The sequence below is a fragment of the Penaeus japonicus genome, unplaced genomic scaffold, assembly GCF_977035675.1.
Source record: "Penaeus japonicus unplaced genomic scaffold, GWHDUDI00000001_assembly GWHDUDI00000014, whole genome shotgun sequence".
Taxonomy (NCBI): Eukaryota; Metazoa; Arthropoda; class Malacostraca; order Decapoda; family Penaeidae; genus Penaeus; species Penaeus japonicus.
Genome location: NW_028234416.1, coordinates 17541948 through 17556947, shown reverse-complemented (window position 1 = coordinate 17556947; position 15000 = coordinate 17541948). Strand labels below are relative to the sequence as shown.

General features: G+C 34.2%; 1 protein-coding gene across 1 annotated transcript in view; it reads left to right on the top strand.

Annotated features, from left to right (window-relative positions):
- Rop (Syntaxin-binding protein Rop) overlaps positions 1-11203 on the top strand; it is a 50634-nt gene extending 39431 nt beyond the window's left edge. Inside the window, exons 7-13 of the mRNA XM_086544002.1 lie at positions 2252-2432; positions 2700-2868; positions 3470-3682; positions 4515-4735; positions 5427-5617; positions 6055-6206; positions 6478-11203. Coding sequence (XP_086400128.1) covers positions 2252-2432; positions 2700-2868; positions 3470-3682; positions 4515-4735; positions 5427-5617; positions 6055-6206; positions 6478-6536 — 1186 coding nt within the window. The 3' untranslated portion in view covers positions 6537-11203. The remainder of the gene's footprint in view (positions 1-2251; positions 2433-2699; positions 2869-3469; positions 3683-4514; positions 4736-5426; positions 5618-6054; positions 6207-6477) is intronic.
- The last annotated feature ends 3797 nt before the right edge of the window (positions 11204-15000 follow it).

Sequence of the window (15000 nt, the reverse complement as noted above, 5' to 3'; positions counted from 1 at the left end):
CTTTACACTCAGTCTCAAAAAAAAGCAACCATCCTAAACAAAAATAACTTGAAGAGGGAGGCTACATGTGCTTACAGCTGTTAATGCCACAGCACAAACCAACCATACTGGCACGGTCATGTTGTAGCTGCTGCACATTTTCTGGTTTACCTTCATTGTCTCAATCTGCCCCCACTCCTTGCACTTTAACACTTGAGGTCAGCATCCTATCCCATTCGTGCCGGATGACGTGCTGACACGTTTCGTGGTGTTTACATGAGACGCCTGTGATGAGATATCTGGGCAAGGCTGGCGCTCGGGGTGAGCGAGCGGGCAGCCCAGGCTCGCTGCTTGTGGCATTATGACCATGCAAAGCTGGAATCGCCCCGGCGTGAGTGGGTTAATGTGTGTCTTTGCTCTGAGAAGATAGTGCTTAGGTATTGACTGTGGGTGGGCGTCATTCAAATCTTTCTTACATGCTGGTGCCAGTAGAGAGTGGGGCATCTTTGTTTAGGATTTTAACCCATTAGCAGCGGATGGCATGATTTGCTGCAAAGGCAGCGTCTGTCGTAGATGCGGCTGGCACCATGCCTGACAATGTAAACCAGCCATCCTATTGCATAAATATGCAAATAAAACCACGACCAGTGGGTTAAACAACCTATATTATGGTATATATAGTAATTGCAATAATAATTACCATCATTGGTCACTAAGTATAACTATTACACTTAGTATTATTGTAAAAAATGATGATAGAAAACAATTATAGATAAAAGACAGTTTTACCTCCAGTGGTTTAAATGTAAAATATCTAAGCCAGAAATTAAGGATATTCCAAAGCAATGTTACAGGATGCTGATTACCAAAAGATGTAAATGAATAGTCTGTTTCTCTGACAATGCCACTTTAACTTTGTCTTAAAGCATTATGTAAAAAGGATTGTACATGAAATACCCCAGCAGTATCACATGATTGTTACTAGGAATGTCATTATCATAAAAAAAAAAAAAATAGTACATTATTTGTCAAAAGACCTTCGCTGTATGGATGATAATGCTCAAAAAGGTATTATCAACAGTGATAAACTGTTTTTTTTACTTCCTCAAGAGACTTGTATTATAACTTACCTAACTCATCACAGATAGGCATAGATTTGCTTGCCCAGTCTGCAGGATGGGTTTCATTTCACAGGAGGCAGCTTCACTCAACATACCTTGATTTTTCCCACTCTTTCACTCAAATGTTGTAAAACTAAAGCCATTTTTAGTGTTTGTCATTTGTTTGTGTTATATTGTATTAAGAGACTTATATGTGTCATATGACAGGCTCTATCAATGTTGCAGTTGACTAAAATTGTAGTATAGGGTCTATATCAGTTCATTATTTTCATTATACTCAATGTGATAGGAGTATTGCTGTTTTATGGGAGGACAAAAAGCAAATTCAATTTTTTAGTATTTGTGTATTGTTGTAAATGAATATGAAAAATATAACCATCTACAATGAAGATAACATGAAGAGGAAAGAAACCTATGATTATGACTGAGTGCCACAGTACAAGGCAGCCCTTATGGCACAGGGGCACATTATAGACACTAGGAGTGGCTTGAGTCATCTTCCTCTTCTTGTTCTGCCTGCACATCCTTCATTGCAGGAGCAATAGGTTGTTATTTTGCTGTGTGCCATTGTTCTCTAAAGATAGTGCTTGCCAGAGACCATTTATGGGTGTCATTCAAGGCTCTCTCTCCTGCTGGTGCTAACAGAAAGTGGTGCCATCTAGGTTTTGTATTTTATGTTAAACCCATTTTCCTGAATATTATGGCAATTATAGTAATTATGATTGCCATTGTCATCATCACTCACTCATTACTCATAGTACAATAAAGAAACACTGTAAACCACAGTCCCCAGTGTCATGTACGTCATGATGCAGTCAGGCCAAAAACTCCTGTGTCATGTATGTCATGTATGTCATGGATGTCATGTCTGCAATTGGTTAACAACCAACTCTTTGATAGATAAACCATGATTGGAGTATTGATGATTTTGATAATGTCAAATATGATGAAGTGGCAATGACCTTTGGTAAAAATTAGCAGTTGTAAATGGTAAAAACTTCATGGGAAAACTTGACGTGGCTTCAATTGGTAGCCTATTATTCAGATATTTCTTTGAAATCCTGTGGTTGTAAATGAAAAACAAAGATTTGATAATGGTTAGTTTAGGTGTTCCTATTTCTGGTTCATTTGGTTCTTTCCTTATTCATCAGATATCGAGGTGAATTTGAGCGCAATGTTGAGCTAGCTCAGCTGCTGCAGCAAAGGCTGGATGGATACAAGGCCGATGAACCCTCCATGGGTGAAGGACCAGAGAAGGCACGCTCACAAGTGCTCATTCTGGACCGTGGATTTGATTGCTATTCTCCTCTCTTGCATGAACTCACTCTACAGGTATGGTGAACTCTTTGTAGCACATGGATATTAGTGAGGTGAATATCTTGTCCGTCAAGTTGTTCAGGTCATTGCATTATGTAAACAGAGTAGAGTATTATGGATTTTCAATGTATCATACAGGTAATTTTACTGGAATTACTTGTTGTTTATATTTTCTTACAACTATTGTAGTCCACAGTTGGAAGTATTGATAATACTAGATCACTCTGTAGTTTATGTATAGATATTAAGTCAGGTTTTCATGCTGTGATTTCCCCCCCCCAGGCAATGGCATATGATTTGTTGGACATCAAGAATGATGTATACAAGTATGAGGCAACTCAAGGGGAGAGTGAAAAGGAAGTCCTCCTTGATGAGAACGATGACCTCTGGGTTGACTTGCGCCATCAGCATATTGCTGTGGTGTCACAGAATGTGACTAAGAAGATGAAAGGCAAGTACAGGTTTGAATTTTTATTGAGTATGATTAAGTGGTAGAAAGTGTCTATGTTTGAGGTAGTAATTTTACAACACAGTAAATATACTTAATGAAATGAAGATATAACAATTATGTAGGCACATTTAAATCAGTGCAACTTCTAGTCTCTTTCTCAGCCAATCAGCAGCTGTTTGAAGTTGAGAGACAAACCACCCAATAGTCATGTTTTGCTCCACATACTAGTTAATGATGTTGCTTCAAATGTAGCCAAACATTCAGATTTAGTCTATCAAGGAGTTAAATTAAGCATAGTATAGACTGTGAGTGTTTGGAGTAGATTAATTTTAGCACAATAAGAATCATCCTTGAGACTCATAAAGGAATGCAAAAGGGAAGCATATTGCTATATGGCTTGGAAGTAGATGAAGGTGTAGCAATAGGAAATAGAAAATAATCAGACATATTTTATTGAAGTAGAGGAAGGAGCATTTACTATATACAGTATGAAGCTCAGATAAGTTGCATTCTACTTGTGTTATTCTAACCATATGATAGAATCAGTCTGTATCAGTCTCTCAAAGGTGATAATGATTTTTTTTTTCATTCTCTTTTTCAGAATTCATGGCCACTAAGCGCAACATGGGCACAGACAAATCCTCCATGAAGGACCTGTCACAGATGATCAAGAAAATGCCCCAGTACCAGAAGGAGCTCTCCAAGTACTCCACTCATCTCAACTTGGCAGAAAATTGCATGAAGAAATACCAGGGTTATGTTGACAAGCTGTGTAAGGTAGAGCAGGATCTGGCCATGGGAACAGATGCAGAAGGTGAGTGAAGTTTCTATTCAAATTGCTTAGTGCTGATATCTCAGAAAGTAATATTCAGTAGTATTCAGTAATAGAAACGTGAATAGCAACTGAAGTAAAATGGATTTATATCTTATGGAAGGGAAAAATTAAGTCTTATGCATGACAGTTTCATTTATTTGAAGACAAACAAATACTGAAATGCAGTACCATTAAAAGTTTCTCTGGTTTGTTAAATCACTTATGAAGTGATGAAAACAGTTTACTATTCATTTCTTATTGATAGTTATTCATTATTTATATGATACATATTTTATATAAACCCATTCATGCTGGATGATGTTATATCACATCCTGGGAATGTTTCTCTCTCACTGGATGACATCCTACCATGTCATGATCTCTCTTTCTAAATGCACTTTTACATTGTTATGTATGTATAAACTCATAGGAGTTCCATTTGTATAAACATATTTTTCTTCACTTGTTAAATTAATGTAAACAAACACAAAGGCTGGTGAAAAGTGCTGTGAGAGACACAGTGTGGCTTCGTGAAAGATCTTGTGCTTTGAGACTATATGCGCTTGTTATCTTGCCAAAAGGAGTGGCATTAGGCAAATATAAGCTCTGGTGTGAATGGGTTAAGATGCTTTATTAAGGAAATGTATTATATTTTTCTCATATCATACACATGATAAAGGGAGCATTGTTCATACTTTGTAATAGATTCAAAAATATCTAAAACCTATAAAGTAAAATGTTATGTAGATAGAAGAAAAAAAAAAAAAAAATTCTTTTCCTTTTCTGTATCTACACAGTAGTATACCTAATATTTGTGTTCCCTCCTAAAAAGGTGAGAAGATCAAGGACCACATGAAGAACATCATCCCGGTTTTGCTTGACCAGAATGTGAAGGAAGAAGACAAGCTACGAGTGATCTTGCTCTACATCCTGGCCAAGAATGGCATCTCCAATGAAAACCTGGAGAAGTTGCTTCAGCATGCTCAAATTTCCTCCTCAGAGAAGGCCACTATTAACAACCTGGCACATCTTGGTGTCAATGTCGTTGTAGAGGTATGATTACTACTTGCCCTTTGGTCTTCTCTGATTGATGCTTATTCCTTTGAAGATTCCATAAAATGTGTTGTGTATTAAGTTCTGAAATCACAAATTGGTAAAATAGTAATACCTGATTGTACAATTTCATTTATTTTTCGGCTAGAAGTGTTGTACGAGTAATCTTGTATCATTGTAAATCAAGAATTTTGATTTGGCAGTATTTTAAGTCTCAGAGATCTTAAACTTGCCTGTCTACAGTATATTGTGACCTTAATGGCATGGATATTGAAATTGTGTGCAGTAAATGTAGTAATTTTATTACATTTCTTACAAGCTGCAGTTTATGTTTAATCAAAAAATTTATTCATTTTAAATTTAAATTTTCTCTTTATGACCTATTTTTTCATTCCTAATCCCTCTGTTATGAGCATATGTAATGAGACTGGATAACTTTCATTTTACATTTTTCTTTTTGTTGAATTTACAAGCTACTTATTACTTCAGTTATGATGCCATATCTTTCCAAATGTTAATAAGTATCAATTTGCTAATATATGCTTTATAGACTATATCTTACCATATATCTATGAAATAACAGAAAATGTAACATTTTAAGATGTGGCCAGTCATGGATTCTTAATATTGAGTTGATTCACTCATTGATTCATTAACTGTACATCTTATACACCGCGTAATTTCCTTTTAGGGCGGCAAACAACGCAAGCCTTACCAAATACAGCGAAAAGAGCGCATCACCGAGCAGACCTACCAGATGTCCCGATGGACACCCGCAATGAAGGACATCATGGAGGACTGCATTGATGGCAAGCTGGAGGAGAAGCATTTCCCTTACCTTGCTGGACGCTCGGCCGCCATGCCCAGAACCGCACCATCCAGGTAGGTTGGAACATCATGGCTTATGTAGGCTTATTGGAGTGGTTTTGATTTGGTGAATTGTAGGGGATGCTTTTGAAATATTTGAAGAATCTAGAGCATGTGCAAGGTTTGATTTGGGAGGGATGTTTTAGAAATAGTTCCTTATTTGATTGTGAAACAATCTAACCTATCTTATATAATTTGATATAGTAAAAAGTCGTGAACCCTCCCCTGTGGTTTTGTTTCACTTAGAATACAAAGCCTTTCATAATCTGTATCATAACTTAATTCTGCTCTGAGTTTAATCCAGTCTGGAAGTAAATCTTGATCCTGAAGTGAACTGGTATGATGAAAGAGGTTGTTCTCATTTAAGGAAGTTCAAGTGTATTAAGTTAAGATAACAAAGATTTATATTGTATGTATCTCTAATGAGGCTAAAACACATTTGTTCATTCCAGTGTGAGATACAACTGGCACAAAGACAGGAGTGCCACTGCTCAGAAAAACATGCCTCGGTTGTTGGTGTTTGTTGTGGGTGGCATGACTTATTCAGAGATGCGCGCTGCTTATGAAGTTACAAAGTCTGGAAAGAACTGGGAAGTTATCATTGGTAAGTTGAATCAAACATTCTTTCAATACTGTTGAGTAAGGTTAACCTCTTTCGTTAATTTCTTTTTAAGATGGAACTTTACCAAAATAGATTTTGTGGATGATGATAGAATTTTTTTCATCAATAATCTGCATTTACATGCAATCCACATATTATATAAACGAATAGTTGTCAAGTCTTCAAAAGTTCATGAAAAAATTAAGCAAACAATTTTATATTATGTTTTAGATAATTGACATCATGATATAATTTTTGTATGTTTACCTTCCAGGTTCAACTCATATCTTGACGCCAAGTGACTTCTTAAGTGAGCTCCGTAATTTGAGCTGAAGCACGTGACCCCCCCATGACCCGGCCTCTCCTTCCTCCACTTCCTCCTCCTCCACCTCATCTCCTTCTGACTCTCCGCCTCCCAAAATTCCCCCTCCTCCCCCTCCTCCCTCACCTTGTTCGCCCCGCTCCCCACCTTCCACCGCCACCCCGACACCTGACCCCTCTCCCCTCTCTCCATCCATCCCCATCATTGATCTCATGCTTGCTCTGCTTCCTGTCTGATGCAAAGTATTTGAGGCACGATTCGAGATGCACTTCTTCCACGAGTAGGATCAATGATTGCCTGTTTTCTTATGCAAAACTGGAGTGTCGTTATTGATGAACTCGGGAAAGGTTTCGAGAATCGTGCTGAGGGGACTGGCGGCACTGCATCCTGTCAGAGGCATGAAATCTTCTGCTGATTTCAAGAGGTTGTAATTGATTGCAGTTTATTCTAAATATATCAAGCTTGCAAGTTGCACAGTAGTTTCGTACATATTGGTAAGTCTGTTTGAACCATCAGTATTTTGATTATATTATATGAGTTGCAGGATGCAGCAGTTAATGCTCCCCAAATTCTTTGTAATGTAATATTTCAATTCTCTGTGTATTTTAAACATTTAACAGTTTCAAATGCCATAGTATAGTGCTAGCGCATCCCTTATACCTTCATATGTGTCAGAGTTAGCTAGTTTGAACACAAGGTGATAAAGCTGTAAGGCTACAGAGAGCCAAGCAAGCTGATGTAAGGATAAGCCAAAGGTGCATATAGCTAACATGGCACATGCTAGCTACAGTGCATTGCTAAGTCATAAGCTTTTCTAGCCCTTTTCTTGATCCTGGACTTTACACTGGTTTCTGTGTGATAGAATAACTGAAATGTGAATACTCATAACAATGTAAGCAGTGCCTTTCTAAAACTTCTTATTCTTATTATCTGTCAAATTTTCTTCTACAACAGCTTTGAAATAGGTGTTGATTGGCTCCTTGTTTTTGTTAAAAGGCCAAGGAATAACGTGTAATCAGACCAAAAGATTATTTGAATTAGCATGCCAGCAGGTTTTAGCTTTGGGGAAAAAAGAATGCTTACATGTTATGTAATGCACCACATTTCTTTCTTTTGAAATGCCTCTTTTTGTTTTTGTTAATTTTAGAGAAAGAGCTAAAGAACATTTCAATTTTCTTGACTCAGTACTGACTTGAATTCTCCTTATTTAATCATGATTTTAGCAGTGCACTGTTAGCCTTCATAATCCATTGTGTTGTGGCAGGTTGGAGCTGCGAAAATGTGAAATGACAAACAATTTTGAACTCCATTATATGTTGTCAGACAGTAGAGCATTTAATTTGTTAATTGGAAAACATATTCCCAGGCATAACTGGAATGGAGCTGAAAGTCGTTTGTCATGTCACAAACGAAAAATAAAAAAAAGTCTTATCTGTGACCTAGTTAATTTTGGTGTGTGCTGGGTCATGGTTAATTGCCTAACTGGGGTGTTAGGCTCTCCATATGCAATCTTGAACTTTCCCACCAATCGTATAAGCCTGGGCTTACTCATCTGTTTGAAAATAGTAGTGTGTGGTCCTCAAGCTCTTTTTTTGTTCCTGTCTTCTCAACAGGTGACATTATTTACCTTTTGATTCCTGAGGCCATGGAAGATAAGAAGACAAGTTGGGTATTATGCCCAGAATTTGGTTTGACTGAGAGTATTTGAGAAAAATGCATAAAAAATATATAAAAAAACACAAAAAAATATATATAAAAATGAAAGAATGAATGGAAAAAGATGTCAGCATTTATAACTGACGGGAGAAACTGGGAGAGATTTTGATCAGCAACATTGTTGACATCCGACAGAATATTAACCTCACTTGACCAGACCATCAAACGTTTACTGTATGACATATCTTGAACTACCCTCATTGTATTGTTCACATTATATCCAATTTCATGTTCACTGCATTTATCCAGATCATTTATTATTCGTAGTCATCTGCATTTCTCCTGCCTTTATTCCAAATGTGCCCGTGGCGGTTGGTATATTTTTAGTCCCTTGATCTTGATATCGTTGGTGTAGTCTATTAGACTTGTATTGTTGACTTTAAAAGACCAAGCTTGTGATTAGCAACCACTGTGGTTATGATAGGGTTTTATAATTAGAAGTGTGGAGTGGATTAATAAATATTCATTATTTAGGAAATACATTTTAAGGGATTTTGCTGTAAACATTCAGTGATTGGATATCAATGATTATTTGGTTAATATCTTTTTAGAAATTGATATTAGATATCAAAGCTTTAAAATCAAATCATCAAATTTAGGAAGAACTTTTGATTGCCTATCTTCATGTTTCAGCTAACTTTTTGAATGATGCTATTACTTGACTTCCATGCTTGAAAAGAGCATGGAAATGGAAACACTAAAGTTGTGATCAAGGTGTTTGTCATTTTACTATATCAAGAGTTGCTGCTGTTTATATTGATGGTTCTCTCTTTTTTTCTTATCATAAAATGCTTCAGCAATACAGTGAAAAGTTTTTCCTACAGTAATCTTTGTAATAGCGAGAGTTGTGATGGTTGACATGATGGATTCCAAACATTCCACTTGTTACTTAGATTTACAGAGGGATGCTGAAGCATCAAGATGTGAGTTTAATCCATAGGGAAACTATATTTCAGTGATCTAGTCTACATATATTAAAATGTATTACTGATAAACATAGGTTAAGGAGATGCACCCAAGAAGAGCAAAAGCCAGTGATTTGTACCTATTGTTATTTCCATTTTTTATTTAAATGGTTGTACTTAATTATATATTATTTTCAATAGTTAGACCTTTGATTTTGCAATAGTAACACTCTGCTGGCTGGATGCTCATATTATGCAATGAATATTTACCATGGTTTTAGAATGATTTATCAGTTATGTAGTGTTAATGCTAGAAGCAATAACCTCTGTAGTCATGCTGCTTTTATGGTAAATAGCTGTTTTTAGCTTTTGAGTATGACACAGGTTGAGAAAACACAAATTTTTGCTGTACAGTAGCAAGGAAATAACAAGAGGAGGGCAGAAAGCAGTAATCATCAGAATATTTCGCTGATTAGTATATAAGTATTTTATTGTTATTTGCCCTGTTGAGCTTGTAAGTAGGCAATTGGTAAACAAGAATCCTGGGGGGACTTTTATGTAGTTATCGCGGGAGCCCTCTAGTAGCAACTCGAGTGGCTTCTGCAATCATTTGTGCAGTGCTAAAACAGTTTCATCCCTCCTGAAGCAAACATTTGGATTATGTCAGAATTATTACTACTCAACCAAGTATTACTTATGATCTTTAGCATTTGTCATTATGAATAGGGTACAAGGTAAATTTTATCATATTGTGTGGCGTATCAGTGACCTGTTCAAACAGATTGGTATTTCAAGCTACAGAGTAAGTCCTACCTTAAAACTGAACTAGACCTGTTTGGGATATCTCTAGTATCTTAGATTGCATTATGAAGCAGCTGGTAGGCTCATTATTTAAGGTGACTTTAGAAAAGTGAAGTATTGTTTAGAACATGTTTGGCATCAAATTCGTGGTTGCGTACCATCAACCAAGTTACCATCTCTTAGCCTCTGCCTTATTGTTGATGAATTTATTGATTGCCTTTTGCCATGAAAGTAAAAGAGCTTGGCAAAAGGAAATCGACCCAAGAATCTTTGATTTAGTAAATGTTCAGTAAAAGAAAGACAGAAAAAAAAACATGATTGCTACTTGCAAGTTGTGCGGTGAATGTACTTACACATTTTGGGTAGTGTTTATGAGTGTTGGTCCTGAAAATTGTCTTGGTGTGGTTCGTTGCATTGTTGCCATACATAAGGGAGGGCCTGTCAAAACAACCCATGTGAAAACTACTATTCTCGCACCTGTTTAACTTGCATTTTCCATGGAAATTGTATTTGATGGAAAATCCACAATTTTTTGACTTCTCAATGGAATTAAGGGTAACAAAACAAGTTCAGTATTGGTCAGCTACAATTTCAGTAGCAAAGCTTAAAGAAGGGTAGAACATTACAAGGGCATAATTTAATTCATATTCAACGAACTTTCCCTTCTTGGTAAAAGCGAAGCAAAAATAACAACAACAATGGACCCTGTTTAGAGATATAATTTTTAGATGTGTATATATGATTGTTTATAGGATTGTTGCTTATTTCAGTGTTGGTTAAAAGTAATTGGTTGTAAATAATTAGTCTAAGGATTATTTAACATTCTTCTTTTCCGACAGGGTCACCAAGGTCTTGTTTTTTCCAATTTTTCTGTCTGTTATCTCAACTGATTTTTGACCAGTATGACATGATGCCATATGCCTGAGTATTTTGAGGATGTCTAGCATATTTGAGCACGTTTGGTTTTATTGATTAAAAGAGCTGAATTCGTGAATTTGTGAAATTGAGCAAAGTCCTATAAATCTTACCAGGAATTTGTAATGTATCTTATCTTTGTAAAGGTAAAGTCACAAAATGAGAAATATATATATCCAAACAATAAAAGCAGATTCTGGAGTGGTTTATGATGGAAAAAATAGAGCAGGCATATGGCTGTGTATCCTAGACATTCCCACATTTGTCCAGCTCCATACTCTGTGTTGTCTTGTCCTGTTGGCTATTATGCCTTCTCTTATCAATATATATGTCATTAGTCAGTCTTTGTTTCATATTATCCTTTTGGAATACTTGGTGTATGTGAAAGTTATCAACAAGAAAATGAGTTTCATTCCTGTAAAGATTAATATTTGCCTTTGCAAAACCTTTCATATCAAGAAAAGAGGCACCTGCCCAAAGAAAGAATGAAAATGAACACTTTTGTTCATATGTTATGAAATCATTGCTTTTGTTAGCCATAGATGATTTTAAAAGTGTATGTTATTGTCTCAAGTTTAGTCTAATTAATTTTCTGTGTTTTTCTTTCATCTATAATTAAAACATAATATATTACTTGTATTAACGTGCTAGTTATCATGTTTCATAATTCAATTTTCATAATTAAGAGGCATGGAGACAAGGGTATGATTTATTACAAAGAAGCTAATTCTTAACCCTAACAAGACTCAGCAGTTATATTTTTCTTAACTGTATGATTAATTGAAGAATGCAATGTCGCTGGCATAACAACAAAAAAACAAAACAAAGTCGAATATCTGCATCCACCCCTATTTAGATGACACTACAAAGTGACTAACTTTGGGACTCGTGTGAGGAGCAATCGCCCTAACTCGACACTCAGCCAATAAAATAGCCACCTGGAAATATCCTAATATACACAAAACATTTTCGGCAGATGAGTAGAATCATCGCACACCAAAATGTTGCCACACAGCAATAAGCACAATAATTGAGTAGAAAAAGAAAAAAAAAGTTTATTTACAAAATTCTGAGATTAGCCCTATTAGTCAGATGGTACTTTTTCAGATTTTTTATGTACTTCTCATGCTGAAGAAATTACCAATTAATACACGCCTAATAACCACACTTAACACACAATATTTTGTTGCTACCAAGCAAATCAAACGCTACCACACGTTCCCAGAATCACGCCTAGCAGTTACAATAAGAACCATTTCACTCGCCTCTTTATTTCACTCGCAATTCATAAGGAAACTTTGTTCGATGTGATTACCCGATCACGTGACTAATATGTGCAACAATTCAAAATACTTTTAGTTGTATTTTTTTCTTGTATCCTTAACTTTTATGTGTTACCGATTTCTAAAAAATTATATATCAAGGATCCTGTTGAAGGGTTGAAAGATAGAAGAAGAAGGAGAGGGAGAGGTAGAGGTAGAGGGACAGAGGGATAGAGAGACAGAGACAGAGACAGAGAGGGTGAGGGAGAGGGAGAGCTCGTGAAGATTGCGGTATATTTTACCCACCGACAAGTTTTCATGATTACCGACTGGTAATTAACTAGTAACTGAATCGGTCACAAGACTTACGGGAGAACCTACAAATTACTCGTCATACATTCATACTAGACAAATATCAAAATTTCCCATTTTATATTTCGAAAATTTCTACTTAATATTATTTTGATATGGAGTTTGTCTTTCGACCTCATCAAAATAAACAAATCGACTCCGATAACTTCCGTGTTTGGTGCGGCTGTATTTTGAATAGCCACTGCTCCGGTCGTTCCCAACAATATCACCAAACATACCAACAGTTTTCACTTGTTTATAGGTTAATACATTTACTCACATGAAAACAGATATACCGAATCGCAAATTCACACTTTAATAAGAATATGTACCTAACACATGAATTAAATATAAAACACGTTTTCTACAACTACTATCGAATCCGCCCATTTCGCTCCGTGAATGACACCACCGACTGGTAACTTGTTGATGAAGTTGAACATGGTGAGGTTGGCGGAATGGTTGCTCGTGTAGCCCCAGCTGTGCTGATCACTCTGTCGAGGCGTGACACAGGAGTCGCTTGCAGAGTATCGATAGTTGTTTATCTTCACTCCCCCCCGTCTCTCTCTCTCTCTCTCTCTCTCTCTCTCTCTCTCTCTCTCTCTCTCTCTCTCTCTCTCTCTCTCTCTCTCTCTCTCTCTCTCTCTCTCTCTCTCTCTCTCTTCGTATATATGTATATATCTGTATATACATGTATATGTGTGTATATATGTATATATATACATGTATATATATATATATATATATATATATATATATATATATATATATATATATATATATATATATATATATATATATATATATATATATATATATATATATATATATATATATATATGTATCATTAAATATTATGATAGACTGTTATTGGTGGTGCCACAAATCAGAAATTTACATTTAGATTTTTGTCTAACGACTTAAGTTCTAAACCAGTCATAAAAGAATGATTCAATGAAATACGAGGAACAGTTCATTGTAAGATATTTGAGCTAATTTAACATATTTTTCGATATTTGAAAAATACAGGATAGGTGTTTGTCTGGAAACGGAATTACACTATTATGCCCTTATGGAATTGAAACAAGCTACATGAAAAGATCAAAGTGTGTATTTTCATGACACATTTTAACTCATGGTGCTGGTATAAGCTGATAATTTTTGTTCAGAAACTCGTCTACATGAATGTGGCAATTAGCTTGTTTTCGAATAATAAACTTATTGTGAATCTGTAGACTGAAGAGCAAGCATAACGTACATTAGGATTTTTTGTAAATTCTTGTAATCCTTGAGGTAATATATAAGAACCCCACTAGAACGTTTTTATCAATAATATGATAAGAATATGTTCCCAGTAGCTATTTGTCTCTAAACCAGTCATTTCACATATTAAATGTCTGTCTATTCATTACTATCAATTTAGTAAAACCATTCAACACATACTTAAACAAATGTACTTATGAATTATTATAAATATATACATTATGCTTATATACATGCATATTTGCAAGCACACGCACGCAAACACGCACGCACGCACGCACGGACACACACACACACACATATATATGTATATAAATATATATATATATATATATATATATATATATATATATGAATGTATGTATATATATGAATATAAATATATACATATGTATATACACATATAGATACATATATATATATATATATATATATATATATATATATATATATATATATTTATATATATATATATATATGTGACTAGTGTGTGTGTGTGTGTGTGTGTGTGTGTGTGAGTGTGTGTGTGTGTATGTTTTACATGTATATATATATTATCGTATATATATATATATATATATGATATATATATATATATATATATATATATATTAAAATTTTTTATATATATGTGTGTGTGTGTGTGTGTGTGTGTGTATGCATGTATTACATATATACATATATATATATATATATATATATATATATATATAGTATGTATGCAATAATATACATATATATATATATATATATATATATATTATATAGATATAAATATGTATATATATATATATATATATATAAATATTTATAAATATATATATATATATATATATTGGTGTGTATATACGTATATATATATATATATTATATATAGTATATATATATAGCATATATATATATATATATATATATATATATATATATATATATATAGTATATAGGGATATATATATATAGTATATAGTTTAATTTATATACTATGTATATATATTTAACTTTATATATATATATCTATATATATATATACTATATATAGATACTATATATATGAATATATATATATGATATATATATATATACATATAACTTTTTCTTTATTTTTAACCATATATATATATATATATATATATATATATATACACACATATAACTTTTCTTTATTTCTTTATAATATATATAATATAATATATATATATACATATAACTTTATCTTTTCTTTATATAATATATATATATATATTGTATATATATATATATAT